General features: G+C 40.3%; 1 protein-coding gene across 1 annotated transcript in view; it reads right to left on the bottom strand.

Annotated features, from left to right (window-relative positions):
- Window positions 1-18,941, bottom strand: part of TG (thyroglobulin) — a 164,741-nt gene that overhangs the window by 100,656 nt on the left and 45,144 nt on the right. The window contains exons 23-34 of the mRNA XM_068396990.1: window positions 16,180-16,302; window positions 14,313-14,428; window positions 13,570-13,678; window positions 12,134-12,331; window positions 10,111-10,278; window positions 9,516-9,581; window positions 8,713-8,793; window positions 6,488-6,625; window positions 5,179-5,355; window positions 4,090-4,201; window positions 3,464-3,543; window positions 1,455-1,598 (exon numbers count right to left, since the gene is read on the bottom strand). Of these exons, the coding sequence (XP_068253091.1) occupies window positions 1,455-1,598; window positions 3,464-3,543; window positions 4,090-4,201; window positions 5,179-5,355; window positions 6,488-6,625; window positions 8,713-8,793; window positions 9,516-9,581; window positions 10,111-10,278; window positions 12,134-12,331; window positions 13,570-13,678; window positions 14,313-14,428; window positions 16,180-16,302 (1,512 nt within the window). The remainder of the gene's footprint in view (window positions 1-1,454; window positions 1,599-3,463; window positions 3,544-4,089; window positions 4,202-5,178; window positions 5,356-6,487; window positions 6,626-8,712; window positions 8,794-9,515; window positions 9,582-10,110; window positions 10,279-12,133; window positions 12,332-13,569; window positions 13,679-14,312; window positions 14,429-16,179; window positions 16,303-18,941) is intronic.

Here is an 18,941-nt window from a genome sequence, read left to right as displayed (position 1 = left end):
CATGGACTAAAACCAAAGACCCTGCTTTATGCTAACATCCCACTGCCTACAGTAAATTCCTCCTTCAGATTTCACTCATTTTCCCTTTTAGCCTCAGAGCTTTCTTGTTCCTCTTCCTGGTTTCCAGACCCGCAACACAACAGCACAACTGATACAAATTTTTGTCTGCAAATATCTCCATTTGCATAAACATCTGTGCTTTGCTGTCTGTTATGGTGGAAACACATCTGAAGCTTCCTCACTACCTAAGGAAATGTCACTGTCTCTCCTAACGCTCCCCGTTTTGCATAAACCCCAGGCCCCTTCATCATCCCTCTGTCCATGAAGTGAGCAATATACTTTATTTTTAGTTGTTTTTTTGGTCAACAAAAGGAAAAACAGTTCCAAGAAGTGGAAGTGTATCTACGCCTCCACCGTCTCCTCTTCACTTCACCTTTCTACCATTCTTCATTCTTACCTCTGGCTGTTTCTCAGTTCCCTTTGTCTACACGCTCTTGCCATTGCCTACTTTATCAGGCCTGTTGTTCCCTTCCTCTCAGTGCTAGACCCTCAGCTCATTCTCCTGAAGCCCACACTGAGGATTTGGGAAACCCTATACGCTTCCGTGGTGCCCCCTCAACTCCATGCTGTGTCTCCTCTTTAACAAGGGTTGCCTCACTAGAGGAGGAAACGGATGCTCTAGTGGGAAGAATGCCAGAGTAGGACTTGGAAAAGCCATAAAGGGGGATACAGTCAGACTACAGTCAGACAGGTGTTCATTGTCTGTATTGTTTCAGTTTTGTTAAGTCAAACCTTAACAAACTAGAACTAGAGCCACTCATGAGGAATGTGACAAATGACAAATCCATTGGAATTTTTCAACAAAGTAATGGAGTCTTTCGCTATGGAAAAGAAAACTCACTTTGACTAGATCTGGCTTTGATTCCTCTTGAGGAAAAAACCTAACCTCTCACAACTTCTCTCCTGTTTAAACATGTGATGGCTTCTTACCGCTTGAACAATACAATGCTACGTTGGAATTGGTCTTAGCCCTTTCTTTATCAAAACAGCCAAAAGTGAATTTTAAATACCATAACAAAACCAAACCTTTTGAAGTTATGCATCCACACACACTGTTAAACCACAAGCCAAACAGTAAGAAACAAAGAATGATGTCCTGACCAGGACTGCGCAATGGGATAAAATATATTTGGATTCCGACATTGGCTGCAAGTCTCCCATACAATCTAAGAAATTAAATTGTACCTCTTTGAGATATTTCTATTCCTTTTCTATTAAAATGGAGATTAAATTGCACCTTTCTTTCCCTTGTACACACTTGTCTGCCTTGTCTATTTGTAATCTTTGCAAATGGGTCCTCCATCTGAAAGTGAAGCTCCTATACTTTCAAGCTAAATAATAAGTTTCAATGTGCAGAAACCAGTCGGAAAAGGCGTGTGCCGTGCATCACTTACCAGGCTTTTGATACCAGCCAAACGGGTGTATTCTGACTTCAGCATCTGGTGAACTACAATTTGAAACTTGCCAAGCACTTCTTCTTTCCTCAGCACACGTCTGGATTCCTAGGCTGTTCAGAGTCAGGCACACAGTCTTTCCACCTGCCAGGGAAATACATGGCTATAGAAATGATGACGAAAATTCTCTTCTTCTAGACAGTATTTTGAGGAAAGTGAACACAGCATGGTTCCACTGAGTGGTAAAAGGAATTCCACTGACTTAGAAATCAAAGGAAGGAAATACCTAAAATGGGCCAAGTTTTACTGTTGTTGAAAATAGTGTTGAAAAATCACAATGAATTCAGTGTGAGGGAAAGTGGGTAACCAACATTATAACCCACTAAGGTCACTAGGAGTATTTCCACTAAGCAAAGATCAGGACCTCTTCTTTGACCAAGCAGCCCTTTCTGGTTAATGTAATCCTGGAAATTAAAAACCTGCATATATGTTGAAACATGGCCCCTACTTACATCAAGATAAAAATTCTGCCTTTCAAAGACCTAGTGTAAATATTTCTGTACCTGAAAAAAATTGAGGGTTTGAAACACAGCTGAAACTGTGTTTCAAACTGTGAAACTGAAAGTTCTCTTGACTATATGAATGCCAGGACTCGATGTCTGAAATGCCACAGATAATAAATATTAATCAGCTAAAACAAGAGGTGTTAGTTTTGAATGTTCCGTGCTTTGAAATCCTTAATTTATTTTAGAACTATTGAAAGAAACTTAAAGTCATATTCAGTCAAGACTTCTTCAAATTTCACATGGTCACATGAAGGTATGAAAACTTTCAACTATTTTTGATTTGCACAGTAATTCCAATCCAAACTGCACTGGATTAATTTTCCAAGCTGGTCATTTTTGACTGAGTTAAAATTTTGTCTGCTCAACAAGAAAGGCAATTAAAAATATATATATTTCTGAAGTTTTCCAAGTTCCCGAATGAATTGTAAAACTAACACGTTCTTATGACCTCAGGAAGAGTCGATTAGCACACGACACTTCCGAAAACAAGGTTAGCCATTTTAGTAGCCTAAATCTGAATTTGGAATAAAATATTAAAACCTAGTTCATTGACTTTGATCTGGATGCCATCCAATTTTAAACACCTGCTAAAGACTTTCTTTTAAACAGAGCACTTCCTTTACAGACAGTGGAGAGAAAGAAAAGTACCTCCAGAATAGGATTCAGTGAGCCAAAGATCTTAATGACCTCATAGTTGTGTCTATATATCTCTCTGCTGACTATAGAGGGAGCACAGGGTGACAACACCCCTTAACTTAGCCATCTCAGGTGAGTAAAATATGTTTGTTTGACTTTCTAATGGCTTTCAATTCATGCATACTTTTAAAGACCTGATTTCCTCAGATTAACAGAAATCCTACTTGAGATGTCTTAAATAGCTAAAATACTAAGGAGGAAAAGATAGGCAGCCTCTACCCCCAACCAGTCTTCCTCTAGTAGAAGACTAAAATTTGGGAGCAGAGAAGTTCAGACATCCAAGAAAGCCAAAAGGCTAAGCTGCCCCAAAGTATCCAAAGACATTATGTGCTTAATGTGCATTTAATTTCAGTAATATTTAGGTTTCTAAGTCCCTTAGGCTTTAAAAAATGAAAAAAAACATTTTAAAAAAAATCACAAAAAGAAGTCAACCAATATTTTGGAAGAGAAGTTGATAAATGAGATGTAACAGTTCCCTGGAGTTTTATCAGTTTGAATTTCATGCTGTTGGAACTGTTGTCTCTTAAGGACTTGTTCTCATGAAGTTTTCTTAACAATTTCTGAGATATGGAGCGTGTTATTGGGCTGAACTCCTAGAAATGGTTGTGGTTACTCAAAGGTGCTAAAGAGAGTTCAATAAGATCTGCAAGGGGTTTTAAAGTGTCCTTCACAGCAAAAGAATGGTAAAGTTTGGAATAATGAAGGGAAAATGAAATTGCTTTAAAAATAAAAATAGTGGAAAAATACCTGATAGCTCGGAGTCATTAAAAAAGCCAAATCCTGTGCAACAGGGGTCGGCATCACACCAACGCTCACACTCAAAAAAGCTGGGAAAGGAAAAACATCATTACTCTTAGTATCATTAATAATCGGTCTCCATCACGGAGAAGAGAAGAGAGGATATTGCATAGGGGAGAGACACTGAGAACCTGTACAGATGCCTTTCACGATAAGATTGCATTCTTCATACTGCATAGACACTTCCACATGGTTTCCACTTGTAGATGAAATTACGTTTGATCAGTATACATCTACCAGACTACATCTAATAATTTAGATTATTATTTTGTTATCTGCCCTAAAATATCATCCAAATTAATTGCCAAGAGATTTAACTGGCCAACCAGCAATTTAATAGCAGTATAAGCAATAATTCACATATATATAATTACTAGTTATTACTGTATTATTATTATTAGTAACTCAATTATAAATTTCCTTTAAACCATATGCTATTTTTTCTTCGTTAAATTTTCTCAAATACTGCTGTTGTTGGATTAATATGTCTGATCCCCTTCACCTGCGTAATAGGGCCTTGGTATTCCAGGCATGTTTAAACTTCCAGTAAAAACAAAGGAACAGTCATGGCCTACCCATCTGAAACAGCTTTTCTGCTCATGTCAGTCTTATTCCTCACTGAGATCCCCGTTACTTTCTGGAATGGTACACGTGTGTAGAAGCTCTTCACAGAACTTTTTAGTGTGACTGGAAGAAGAAAAACAAAATTGGAAAAATCAGTTTAACCATGTAATTTACATACACTGGTCAAGTAATCACATGGTAAGTACAGTTTATGTTTCTGTGCTACAATGGTCTTGGTGTAATAAAAGGTAATTCTACATTATCACAGCAAACTTTTGACAGTTAAGCCTGAAGATGAAAAAAAATCCAACAAGCGAAGGCTCTAAAAGCTGAGCAAAGTACATTACTAAGGAAAGACTTCCAGCCCTGGGCTTCTATTTCTGAGATCTGTATTGATGTTATTCCTTCTGCAAGGTCTAAAAACTGGAGGACAGCTCCAGATTGGAAGACTCCAATGTACTCATGCATTAGTCAACTGTGCTGCACTTTGGGCTCCCGGAAAAGACACAATTTAATAGTTTAGTTCAGTGGACCTCTACATCTTTCACAGCAAAAGCATAGGTTCCTGTACAATGATAACAGGCTTGTTTGTCCAGCTTCCTCACATGAACCCTATGAGAAAATTATTACACTTCCCAAGCATTCAAAGAGCCGAGGTTAAAATCCACATGTCAATAACTCTGGATTTGCTAAAAAAAAAAAAAAAAAAAATTACACTCAATGACTTTCAATTTTTGCATTGGTTAACTACCATGGAAATTCTAATGGTAGAAAATGGAATTGGTGACATCCCAATGACAGTCTCATTTCACCCATATTATAAAAAGATCTAAGACCTGATATATGAATTATTTGAGCTACCATTGGCCTCTTTGAATTGGGAATAACCGAGGTGGAGAGTGGAACTCGTGGTTAATATCTTTCCATTCTGAACTGAAAATGAAAAAGCATTCCCAGAACAGCCTGGCCTTCCCTTGCACCATCACGTCCCAGGACTCATTCATACATTCAGACTTGTTATCTCAGAATCAAGAGTCAAAACACTAGCTTGCATTGACAGGGTTAGAGCATACATTATAGATCCAAATCTCCAAACTTACTGATTTTATGATACAATGACTGTGGTTGCCAGGGTAGCACAGTTTGACAGTTTTCTGGTATTTGATCGATGTTGCCATCACAAATCTGTGCCTCTGGATAGAGGGTACACACAAAGTATATGTCTGTGGCATTTTGAAGATCTGCCATTCGACAAAACTCATCTTCTTGTGCACAACCTAGGAAGAAAAGTCACTAAGAGTTACACACACATGAGGGCTTCTTCCCCTCTCTATTCCTCTTCATGTCTTCAGCGCACTTAAAGCTATCCATCAGCAAACAAATAAAATTAAGAATGTCAATATTTTTGTATTATGGTGCAAGAGAAACAGGGACAGATTCTCTTTCTAGTGACACTGAAGAGCAGGTTTATCTGGAGAACACAGAAAAGGAGCTACACCACAGCTAATTGGAAAGATACATTCCCCAGCTGTGCCAAGAATTACCCTAGTGTATTGGTGTCACTCTAACACTGTGATTCATAAAGATCTCTTTTTCTTTTTAGTAAATTTGACATACAAACTGAATATAAAATAACTCTGCATCAGTTGTGGGTCTCTTACTTTAAAGAATAAAAAGGACAATCAAATAAAATATTTTTTTACACTGTCTTAGGAAGTTTTTGCAAAAAATATTTCTGAAGTGTTCATATATTACACAAAAAATATAAATAATTTTTCCAGAATCAACTGTTCAGGCATTTGCTTGTACCATTTTTCACTGAAACTTGCCCCACAGTAATAACGCACCTTCAGAACAGAAACAAAGCTGTCAAACCCATTTCTTAATTACAGTGGCAATGGCTTCTGTAAATACATACCTCAATGCTTCATTTTAAACAGGCATAGCTCTACTGGCCTCTTGCAGTGATCTTTGTGCATGTTTTAGTACTCTCAGTTCTGCCTTCCTGGTAGTCAGAGCTAGAAACTCTTCTCCATTTATCACATCAAAATATAATTTATCATTAACGCCAAATATCTGAATTTTACCTTCTCCTTTTACGACTACGTCATCTATTTGGAAGGGTACATTTCAAGAACAGCAGAGTATTGCCTAAGCTGTATCTTTTACTTCTCTTGCCCGTAACAGGGATACCCTGATGATGGACGATGGGTACCCTTTCTGCCACAGTAGACAAAGATTGTAAGGAAGAAACAGGTGGCCCCATTAGCAACTTCCATGAAAATTTTGTGGGTTTTCCCTGAAAAATCTCTAAGTCCAGAGTGTCTATTCATCGTTATTATAATACCTATCAGAAGACTTTAATTAATTATTATTCCCTGCAGAATAACAGTCTCCAAGATGTCTTACGTGTGAGACACCAAAGCACAGCTTCCTCTGCTGAGTACTTCTGCCTGAAGACCCAATACTGCTGGTAAGGGAGAGAGTAGTTCTGGTCACTTTGTATCTGGCTGTTGTCCATTAGATAGAAAAGATCCTTTGTGGAATCTGAGATTCAAACAAACAAACAAACAAACTGCTCAAACGCACCAAAAACGTAACTATGATCTGGAATAAATTATATTCACTTTTATATGGACTTCTGCCTTTCACAGTAAAACAGCTGCAACTGTTTTGTTGGGCTAGCATACACCAAAGGCTGCTTTCAATAACAGAATTGTCCACCCACAGTTATTAATGCTTGTGTGGGCAATGCCAAGCTGCACTGCACAATATAGCATTGTCAGACTATTTCCACCACCCAAAAAACTAGATGAAAATCACAGCTCCTAGAAATAATGTGTCATGCAACACATCAGCCTAACATTGAAGTATGATGCCTCAGAGGATGTTTACAATACCTTAATCAATCTTGTTTTATTAATCCAAAATACAGCCGTTTCCTTATGTTCCCTTGAGAAGCTTTTACACCTCTCAGTGTTAAAAGTTTTCTTAACAAGCTTAATACCTATTTCAGTCATTTAACCTTATTTGTCCAAGCTTATGCTCCCACAGACCACATTAAATAACTCCTTTCTGTCACCTGCTTGTAATGTTTAGATGTGTATGCAATGCTTTATATCTCCTGAGCTCCCTCAGAAACAATCGATCACATCTATTTCAGGCTATTTTCAAATTAATCCCTTTAAATAATGGTCCAATATTGAAAGAAATGGACACTTCTCACTGATCTCTTACAAATTTCTTCATAATCACCTTTTTATTTATCAAATGCCATTAGCAAGTCTCATCCCCGGTTACTCCAACATTGTGAGATGTTCTGTTATTTAATCTTACATGCACTGAAACAGCCAGACAAAAATGAAAATAGGAAAGTAAAGACATGCTGATGATTGCAGCTAAAATGCTGAAGCACCTGCTGACATGCTGGGAGTGCACAATAGCTACGAATTTTCTGTCAGAAAACAGAAAAGATGTTACCTTGTGCTTTAACGATGAACATCAAGTAATAAAAGCTCTGTAGACATTTTCCCAGATGTATCCATAACTTTTTTTAAAAAGTGACTCATAAGTCTTGTTACCTCTCAAGACTTCAACCTGCAGTTTCTTTTGAAACAGCCTGTGTCATGACTAAAACTAAGGGATGGAGGAAGAAGCTGCATTCCTTGAATAACTTCAGGTTTTAATGATATCATCAGCTGCAGCAAGGTAAACGGAGAACCCCGAGGGTGGCACTCATGCCTTGGCAGGTAAACACAAGAGAATTTCACCCCATGTACTAAGTGTAGTTTTTTTCTCATTTTTAAGTCTAGACTTTAAGATATGTCTAATTGTATAGGAGCACCACTAGGCAAATGGGCATTTTAGTTTACCTTCCATGCAAATTAGATAAATAAAATCAGAAATTCATTTTGTGTTATGATTTTACATGTATTAAATCAAGGCTCCTCGGCAAAGATTGCAGTTCACTAGAGATGAGCCAAAGTCCTCTCAACAGGCTCCACTGCTCGCTCTCTCTTAGGATTATGGTGCTGAAGGCCCAAAGGAAATCTAGTAACTTAATACAAGTGATTTTGGATATGTAAATGATTTAGTATAATGAAGAGAAGACCCTAGAATGACAAAGGAGCTAGAGAACTTCACAGGTCCCTCACTTTCAGAGGGAAGAAAGAAAGAAGAAACACTTGTGACTGCCGTTTCATTCTGAGTTCCTCTAAGCATCATATTTACAGTCATATCATCAATAACAGTAAATACACCCAGGAACCCAGGCAAAGGATTTGATTCCTGAGTTTATGCAAAATTTTTTCTCAGCCACATAATATTTCCTGGGTGTTTACTGTTCAGTAAGTCTGAAAGAACAAGCTTTCACAGAACATTTTAACACCTTCATTTCCTGCCTGGCCTGGGAAGGTAAAAAAACAGAAAGAAGGGAAGGCCTTCCAGGAGGCCCACATTTTTAACACCTTTCTCAAAACCTGCATCGTATTTCCTACCTAAGAGAAATCCTCTGAACTTCACAATACCTGCATCGTTACAATACATATATGGCAATATATTATATTTTCTGGTTAAATTCTGCACCTTCCTCTGCTATCTTCTGCTACCTCCTCTGTCCACCCTTACTATAATACCTGATAATGTTAGATCATTCTCTGTCTTCAAAGCAGTAGCCTCGCACTCTGAGGTTTTAGTCCGGGTGACCATATCAGAGCCTGGAACACAACAGGAATTAAAGAGCACAGCAATCCCCTTTATCTCTCTTCCAGAAGACATGATCATCCTTAGTTCCCTAAATTTGGCAAGTAATTTAAAGTGCACCATTTAGGAAATCTCCTTAGGTAGTTCCACCAATCAATGAATCAAAAATGAATAAAACCATCTACATATAACTCTGGGGAAAACCTAAACCAAAATGCACAGTTTGTAGGATAAAAGCAAATGCATCCACAATCACTGTACATTCAGTATCAGTGCTCTGGAGGCTGGGTGCATTTATAAAGCAGTATCACAAATCATTTGTGCAGGTCCTGCTATGTAAGTTGCAGCATTCATAAAGTAAAATTGCAAAAACAACACATAGAAGGTTATCATGCTAATAAAAGTAGCTCATCTAGTTACGTACAATGTGCCAAATTATTATGGTACATGGACATTGATGGGACAAAGGCAAGTGTCTCCACGATACCATTTTCACAGGTATTAAAAGTTATAAAGCATATTCTCAGACACAAGAATTTACCCAAATTTCATTAAACTGACAGTAGCAGAATTATTTCAGATTACACTCGCCTCTGCCAGAAAAGACTTTCGAGTAGTGTCTCAATTTGGACAGTATAAAATAAAGTGCAAAGGACACTTCCATTACAGAACAGACATCTGCCACTGCCTACAGTTCATCATAAGCTTTTATAACAGCTTCTGTGAGATAACTCACCTCTCCACAGGTAAATTTGCTGAAAGGTAGTAAAATTTCTTTCTGCCTCTTCTACCAACTTAGAAGCTAATAAAGAAAAAAGTTTGTTAGAATAGTTGCTCAAATTAAATAGGTAGTATTGAAATGCTCAGAAATCGCATTAAAACCACATCACTAGACTATGCATCACCTTATCTACAATACAAGACCCTAAAGAAGGTCCCAGGTGTCCTGATGCTAGTCTGGGTTCAGGGTGCCAAGGCTTTACTCTATTTTCCATCATTGCTTTTTCTGTGAAGCTCTGGGCATCTCTCTTTTTGTCTTTGTTCCAGACTTTACCTTTCTTTCTGATTATTGGCTCGAATCTGCCTGAATTAAATACTGTGAGTATTACAGGGTGACATACTAAACACATTCTTCGTTTTCCTTAATGTTCACACAGTAAAACGTGAGAGATCCATCTATCTAACAATGCATCCAGAGAGTTCTTATTCTCTTGCGATTGTACAGATATGGATTCAGTTGAGAAAAAAGCACTGAAGTACCAGAGCAGGCTGGTGGAAAAGGCAGAGTCTATAGAATAATTAATGTAAAATGAGATAATTCATTGACATACTTCCACTGAACACTTGCCCTCCCAGGGTGAAGGAAAACATCTTCTTTTCTTCGTCATAGCTCACACCTTCACATATATGGGCCAATACAGATGTTGGTGCTGGACTCCAGCCATTTGCATTGCAGATCAGCACGTCTGGGGAGCTCATCAAACTACACAAAATGGTACCTAGGTTCAGGCAAAGAGAGAGTTGCATCAGCCCAATAATGCTTGCACCTACACAGAGCTTTTCACCCAAGCATCCCAATACTGTCTCTAAATGCCAACTGAACCTGTGTCACTGAGATACATACCCTTTAGTATTGCTATCCTCGAAAAAGAAAAAAGAAAAAAAAAAAGAAAGAAAAAAGAAAAAAGAAAAAAAAGAAAAAAGAAAAAAGAAAAGAAAAAAGAAAAAAGAAAAAAAAAGAAAAAGATCAGAGCCATACATTCAAATTGGAGTACTAAGGTTAGCTATTCACACCTAAAACAAACATTTGTATCCTACTTTTCAGGGATTTGAAGCACATACTATTACCACCTAATAAAATATTACTATTATCTGATAATACCCAACAGAGTTCTCAGCACTTTACAGCACCACGGAGACATATTCAATCCTTTGGTGGTCTTACAATCTCAGGCTCTGAACCAAGAAAACACTTATTTTTACTGGGATGGTTTCCTGGATTGGTGCCTGATTTCAGTCAGTCCAGGCCTGAGTCTCCCCCAGCATCGTGATGTGAGTCAGGGGGACCAGCATGTTTAAGGCCAGGTGTTCCGGCATCAGTCTGTTACCACAATGTCTAGACAATACTCAGCTCTTGCTTTGTACTTGCTGTCACAGCTCAGGCATTTCTATGGTTTTACAATTCCCTCTCTGGTTTGTTTTTATGGACCAGGCACACAAGATATTGAATATGCTACTTTCTTCTTTTTTTAAAAAATTTTTTTAAAAACAAAATGCTAGTCCAAGTAATACATTTACCTGTAGTATTAATCCAAATAGGTCACCCCAACTAAAGAGACAGCTCTACAACATTCATTTTCTCCACACCCCCTTCTATGCTCACAAATACAGAGAACCCCAAAATTTGATGGTAAATGTATGGAGAAATGGACTTTACAAGATCACCTAGAATCTTTTGATGCAAAAAATATGAGATGTCAAAACAGAAAATAATTTCCTGGAAACATTTGCTTGACAACTTCCACAGAGAAAGTTTTCTCAAATCCAGGATCAGTTTCCACTCAAAACTAGAGAAGTGCTTGCCACATAGCAGCTAGTAGCACATGCCTGGATTTGTAAGAGCTCGTCTTTAAAAACTTGAGACATTTCAATTAGAACTTCATGTTTCCTACGGGAAATGCACCTCCAACAGGAAAGTTGACCTCATGTGAGCTCAAAAATAAACTACAAAAAAGCAGGCACTAACATTAAGTGCTTAAATTTGCTGGCAGAAATCTGGGCTCTGCCTAAGTCCCCCCTCTGCCAGACTCTGTCCATCCCACTGCCACTTGCTCTCCTAGCTAGACACCCACACTTAGGAGAGTATAGCATTCCTGCATGCAATAACATAACATAATTCCCTGTTTAGCATCCTCTTTTCCTGCTCCGAAAAGTGAGCTGATTTACATTTACACTACAAGGACTCTGTCTGGAGGCACCATCTTAATTCCCCCACCAGCTGAAAGGCACCAGTTTCTGGTAACCGAGCTGCATTCTGTAAGGAGAGAGGCTGTTTCAGAATGATTTATCTCATCCAGATGCAGATGTCTAAAGCAGATCAAAAGAATTATCCTTTCAAAATGTCCATTTCTCTCCAAGAGCAGCTTGCTACCTCAGGTCTTTATCTCTACTGGTCCAGGCCAAGTCTTGGGCATTACTCAAATTCTGCCTACACCGAAAAATGTCAGTGATGTAGAGGCAGGCTGCTGACACTGGTATGATGTGGAGACAGGTGTATTGTGTCCAAAAATGAGTTCTACTCAGTTAGCATTGGCTTTCTACTGCAGAATTTTTTATTTTGCAGTTAGAGAATACCTCCATCAAGCGCAATCTGACTCAAGACGAAGCCATCACAGCAAGAGTCCCTGCTGCAAGTCTGCCGACAGAAGAGCTGAGCATCAGTCAGAGATGCGTTAGCTGCTGAGAGCACCATGGAGCGATACACGCCAGAAAGCACATTCTGAAAACTGGTCCTTTCAAAGGTCTTGAGTCCAGATGAGTTAAATTCTTGTTCTGGGTAGACAAAACAGGAAAGAAATGTTCAAAAGAGCTCAGGAGGAGATGGGATGCTTTCAGATTGCCTGCAGACTGGAGCTGGTTGAAAGTTTTATGATAAAAACTCAACCTTAAAAGTTGTTTTCTGGACTTTGAGGTTCAAATGCAACATATGATCACCAAATGGTTTGATTCAGTTATACCTGGGTAGATGGTCAGAATGTAGTGCCAGGGTAGGAAAAACAGCCCACTGTACCAGAAAAGGGCTCCTAAATCAATGTACATTGTAAGGCTGGCAATGTTCCACTTTCAAGCACTATATTAATAACTCCCAGGTAAAAATGAAACAAACTTATCTCATTTAAAAAAGTAAAATGTGTAATTTGGCCAGCAGAACTGCATCTGGAATTAAGGCTTCTGCTGACTAGACACATATATAAGAAGACATGATTCATATAATCCTGGACCCAATTAGCAATGCCAACAGATATCTAGAGTAGATCTGGTATCAAGATTATGTTGATTGCAACAAGCTCAGGGGACTTGCCTTTTTTTTCAAGCGACACTTAGCTCTTTATTTTTATTATTATTGATAAATGGTGACTCAGAGGTTTGGACAGAAGTAAAAAGAAAGCAGTAACATGAGAGAGTTTTGACTGAAACCCTGCAGCATTCTGCATTTGGTCGTCTTGGTTCAAATTTGGCATGAGGCTTGAAGTTGGACACACACTGGATGGTATATGCAGTGGTATCAATCACACTCAGGCCAAAAAAACGTATCTTGTACGTTTTATTAGTGCAGCTGAATCACTCTGGAATTCACTGGAGAGCAGATCATTTCTTGGCTGGTATATTAGTAGGACAATTTACAGTCAAAATTAACGTAAACTATTAAATTATGTACAAGCTGGTCATTGATAATACCCTATATAGTCAAATAACAAACTGTTTAATAAAGAGGAATCATCGTACAACAAAACAGAATAGAGAATAATAGGTTCGATAAAATTCAAGCTTTTGTGGGACTGTCTGCCACCACAATGGCTTACAAAACTGTATTCCTAATTTATAGGGAACAAGACATGAAAGGAAGATTTGCTGAGGTTTCTGGGCTATCACTAAATGTTAAGCTCTGAAAAGTATTATGTCACCTTGAACAAAGATGCTCCCCCACCTTTAATAGTGATCCTACATAGAAGCAACTATGAAGCTGAGCACAGCAGTCTAACATTACATGAGTGATTTGCATCTGGTACCTCTCTTCAGATAGACCATCACTGCATCTCCCTCTGGATTCCTGACATGAAGCAGGCAGCTGAGATGACTGATGCTGGTGGCAGCGGGGTTCCCCAAAACACCTTGCACCTGAGACAGAAAACAGACACGCAGAATAAATACAACCTCATTGATTTCCTCTCCTAGAACACATTTCCTTATTCAGAAACTCATGGAGAGGAATTAGCACACATGGTTTATAACCACCACAGCTCCGTGTGGTCATTTTTTAATCTATCAAACGGAGCTCTCGACTCTTCAATGCCACATTTCACATGGCACTACTTTAAAAGCAGTGAATATGAAGATGTTAGAGGGCTAAAGAGCACACACTTCAAACCTTGGGCTAGAGGAAGGGACTAAGAAATGATGACGGTTTCGGGTGACTTGATTATCGACCTGGATACTTCTAGTTTGGATTATACAGATTATCCAGAAAACTCCTTTTAAGTTAACCCAATTTCCTGACTGCAGGAGCTCAGCATATTTTTAGAACAAAAGTGCTGTGTGATGTTTCAACCAAACACTGAGGCATTCAGATGTCACTTTTGGAAACACCTGGGTGGAGCTTCTTTACCAACTTGCAGGAATTTATTACTGCCATAGTGCAGAGCAATGGCCAAGGGGTCCAGCTAAGAACCTGCCTTTCTTCTGTGATGCTGTCTACTTATACTGAGCATACAGTATTATGATAAATACATTTTTTAAATATGATCTTCTTTACCAATCCAGAGGTGGTGCAGTTGAAGTTGACTTCAGCAGCACTGTATAATTCACACCGAACTTCAGCACCAGCAGGAGTTACAGTCGCAAAACCACATGCATCTTCCCTCTCACAGCCTGAAAAATAGGAAAGAAACCTTAGGTTTCCTGGCATTTCATGTGCGAAATTTCTGCTAAAAGTTCCACTGTTTACTGCCATTTTTTCTAGTTTTTCATACCTCTATCAGACTGAAAGCACATGAATTTCATTAGCCAGATGAACTTCAGTATTCAATTATTTTAGTAGAGGGTTAGGTTTTTAAATTAACTTACATTAATGCAAAAAGTTGTTCATCACCTGATGATAAAAACATCTAAGTTAGGTCTAACCACCCACCCAAATATTTAATGTCTGCTAGATAATTTTGCCTGAGGCAGGCAGGGAGGACTGTCATGAACAACTTTGCCAGCATATCACATCTGCCTGATACAATAACCTCGTGGCAAACAGGTTGTGATAAATATCAGAGTGATAGGAAGGAAGGAAACATCAAATTCTTCAATCGTGCCAGCCACGCCTGCAACAATCACCTGGCCAGTGTAAGGGAGCAACCAGCCAGCCCAAAGATTTAGGAGTGGCTGAAGATCCTTCTGCCCTTACACACTCACCACTAACTCACTCCCACAGCTCTGCTCCTAGAACAGGAGGTGAAATTGTTTCCAAATGTCTTTAGTATAAAATCAACCAGCGTAGATCAAAACATCATCAGAAATGTAAGCTAAGCTGTCTAAATTTGTAGGGAAGCAGAGAGGGAAAGATTAACCGTCACCCTTCAGTGAGCACCCCAGCAGCAATATTTTGTAGTAGTGCTGCCATTTGACAGTGGATGTAACTCATAATGAAAATACACCATGTGCACTGAATCAGATTGCTTGTCAAAGGGGCATGGTTTCCTCCCTAAGTTCATTCCCATGGTTCTCTCAGCTCAGTGTCTTGCTTTTGAAGGTCTCCAGTTTCAGAGGAAGGTGCAAAAAACCTGACAGTACACAGCTAGGGGGTGATCTGGTGCAGGGAAATCATTCTAGTAACACATATAAGGCTTCACATATTCGCTTCTTAGCATGAGAGATGACTGCTTCAGCTAGACCACAGTATGTGACACAAAGCCACTGACTGTCAGACTTTTGTGATGTCTGCCCTTCAAACAGGCCACCTACATTATTACTGCCAGGGAGTTTTTATTTTGAAGGTAACCCCTCTGCCTCTCTTCACAGCATTAGAAGACAGAAGGTGAGACTGATTCAAAGCACCCTGAAAGGAGTGCAGTGATTCCCCTTGATTTTAGATTACTTTGAACGAATACAAACCAGCAAACATGATGTATCCAGATGTAACATAGTATATACATGGTAAGGCTCAGCAGAGGAATATCTCTGCATTCCTTATAATATCCTTCTGACGTAAACAAGGATGATTATTCCTCCTTTATGTGCCAATCAGGTAATTTGGGAAGAGGTGAAAGCTTGGTTTTCACATGTGCTGAACACCTAATCCTTCTTTTGTCTGCACATCTGAAAAGTCTGACGAATGCTTCCTGGTCTGAATCTCAGCTCTCATCCGTATTGCAAACTAAACCTACTGGCTTTAAAGTCAGATGACTTGTCTGAAATGGTATGTAAAGACAGAGGACTTCTTTCTCAAAGAAAGACCAATCTCACCCCTGAACCAAGGTCACCAAAAGTTGTAAATATCTTGCAGTGAATTGGTGCTGAACTGCAAAACATACAATTCATCTAGGAACTTAACTATCAGCTCATCATATAAAAAGATTATAATTTTCCGTGTTGGTTAGTGTTGTCTCTACAGATTTTCTGAGAGTTTTGCTCACCTGAAATGCACTGAAAAGCTGGACTTTGCAGGTCTCCCCCAAATGACTGCGACTGAAGAATTTGAGCTGCTTCTGACCCATAAATCAGTCTGGAGGCAGGAACTCTCTCAAATTTTCTCAGCACTAAAAAAAAACCAAAAAAACCCAACCAAGTGCTATTATTAGTTCCCATGCTGCAGAAAGACAAAGACTTTAGTTAGAAATAAAAATTGATGATGAATTCTGTAGGGAAAGAGGTTTACTCATTAAGTGATGAACCATAACTCCACAGACAACACAGGGAACAGCTGGACTGAGGATATAATTTCTGTTTTGCAGAAAAAAAAAAGGGTCACAAGATCTTTTAAAAAACAGTCATCCAGGAGCGGGCTGGGAGTTCATATTCAAGTGAGACTTCTCTTCCAGCAGCAGACCGGCCATCTCCCATTACTTGTTCATGGCACTGAACCAACTTTCTGCAAAACAGCCGCCGAAACAAGAGCCAGTTCCACCAGAACTTGGTTAGAAAGGAAATCACACACAGAATGACACACAGAATGGTTAAGGGTTGGAATAGACCTCTGGAGATCATCTAGTCAAACCCCCTGCCAAAGCAGGTTCACCTACAGCATGTTGCACAGGGTCGCGTCCAGGCAGGTTTTGAATATCTCCAGAGAAGGGACGCCACAACCTCCCTGGGCAGCCTGTTCCAGTGCTCTGTCACCCTCAACGTAAAGAAGTTCCTCCTCATATTCAGATGGAACTTCCCATGTTTCAGCTTGTGCCCATTGCCCCTTGTCCTGTCACTGGGCACCACTGAGAAGAGTCCGGCCCCCTCCTCTTGACACCCACCCTTAAGGTATTTGTAAGTGTTGATAAGATCCCCCCTCAATCTTCTCTTCTCCAGGCTAGACAGACCCAGCTACCTCAGCCTCTCCTGGAGATGCTCCAGTCCTCTGATGATCTTTGTATCCCTTCGCTGTATTCTCTCCAGTAATTCCTTATCTTTCTTGAACTGGGGGGCCCAGAACTGAACACAGTACTCCAGATGTGGCCTCACCAGGGCTGTGTAGAGGGGCAGGATAACCTCCCTTGACCTGTTGGCCACACTCTTCCTAATGCACCCCAGGATACTATTGGCCTTCCTGGCCACAAGGGCACACTGCTGGCTCATGGTGAACTTGTCCACCAGAACTCCCAGGTCCTTCTCTGCAGAGCTGCTCTCCAGTAGATCAGCCCCCAACCTGTACCGGTGCATGGGGTTATTCCTCCCAAGGTGCAGGACTCTACACTTGCCTTTGTTGAACTTCATGAGGTTCCTCTGCACCCAGCTCTCCAGCCTGTCCAGGTCTCGCTGAATGGCAGCACAGCCTTCTGGTGTATCGGCCACCCCTCCCAGTTTTGTGTCATCAGCAAATTTGCTGAGTGTACACTCTGTTCCTTCGTCCAGGTCATTGATGAATAAGTTGAACAGGACCAGAGCCAGTACTGACCCCTGGGGAACACCACTAGCCACAGGCCTCCAACTAGACTAAGCACCGCTGATCACAACCCTCTGGGCTCTGTCATTCAGCCAGTTCTCGATCCACCTCACTGTGCACTCATCTAAGCCACACTTCTTGAGCTTTCCTATGAGGATGTTATGGGAGACAGTGTCAAAAGCCTTGCTGAAGTCAAGGTAGATAACATCCACTGCTCTCCCCTCATCAACACAGCCAGTCATGTCATCATAGAAGGCTGGATTGGTCAAGCACGATTTCCCCTTGGTGAATCCACGTTGACTACTTCTGATCCAGGAGCCTTATCACTTGTTTAAAGGAGCACAACAGCCTGATCTCCACTGACTTCAGGCTCAGGGATCTATCCAAGGTAGTATGTCCTACATGCTCCTTTTTTACTCCTTCATTCAACCTTTAACTCCAGACTGCCACTTTACTTACCAAACCCTTTTATCTGCTCCCTCTGAATTGGACCCATTGCATCTGAGTGTAAGGATGACTGACAAGCACCACTGTTCACGAACTGGGAAAAGCTCGTAGGGTCTAGAGATGCAAAACCCAAAGGTCACTAAATGGGGTGAGGAATCCAATTTATGCTCCAGAAGGTTTGGCTTTGGTTTGTGCCCAGAAGATTATAGTCTGGTGAAGGGACATACAGTGGCACCACTACTACCCTGCTCAGATTGCTGCTCCCTGTATTACAAAGGTTTTTTGGTACAGTGTGTCCGCCAGTTGATATACTAATATCTTTCAGTGAACACAGCATATTAATGAGAAGGGAAGAACTTGGTGACTTGGTATGGCCCCTGTTGACCAGACTTGTCCTCTAAATGCCCCGAATGAATGCAAAGTAATCGTCCCCCCTGTACTCGGCACTGGTGAGGCCACACCTCGAGTACTGTGTCCAGTTCTGGGCCTCTCACTACAAGAAAGACATTGAGGTGCCGGAGCGAGTCCAGAGGAAGGCAACAAAGCTGGTGAAGGGTCTGGAGGGTATGACCTATGAGGAGTGGCTGGAAGAACTGGGATTGTTTAGCCTGGAGAAAAGAAGGCTGAGGGGAGACCTTATAGCTCTCTACAACTACCTGAAAGGAGGTTGTAGCAGGGTGGGGGTTGGCCTCTTCTCCCAGGCAACTAGCGACAGGACTAGAGGGCATAGCCTCAAGCTGCACCAGGGGAGGTTCAGGTTAGACGTTAAGAAGAATTTCTTCACAGAAAGAGTTATTAGGCATTGGAATGGGCTACCCAGGGAGGTGGTGGAGTCACCATCCCTGGAGGTGTTTA

Source organism: Nyctibius grandis, chromosome 3, assembly GCF_013368605.1.
Source record: "Nyctibius grandis isolate bNycGra1 chromosome 3, bNycGra1.pri, whole genome shotgun sequence".
Classification (NCBI taxonomy): domain Eukaryota; kingdom Metazoa; phylum Chordata; class Aves; order Nyctibiiformes; family Nyctibiidae; genus Nyctibius; species Nyctibius grandis.
This window is presented reverse-complemented; position numbering and strand designations above follow the sequence as displayed.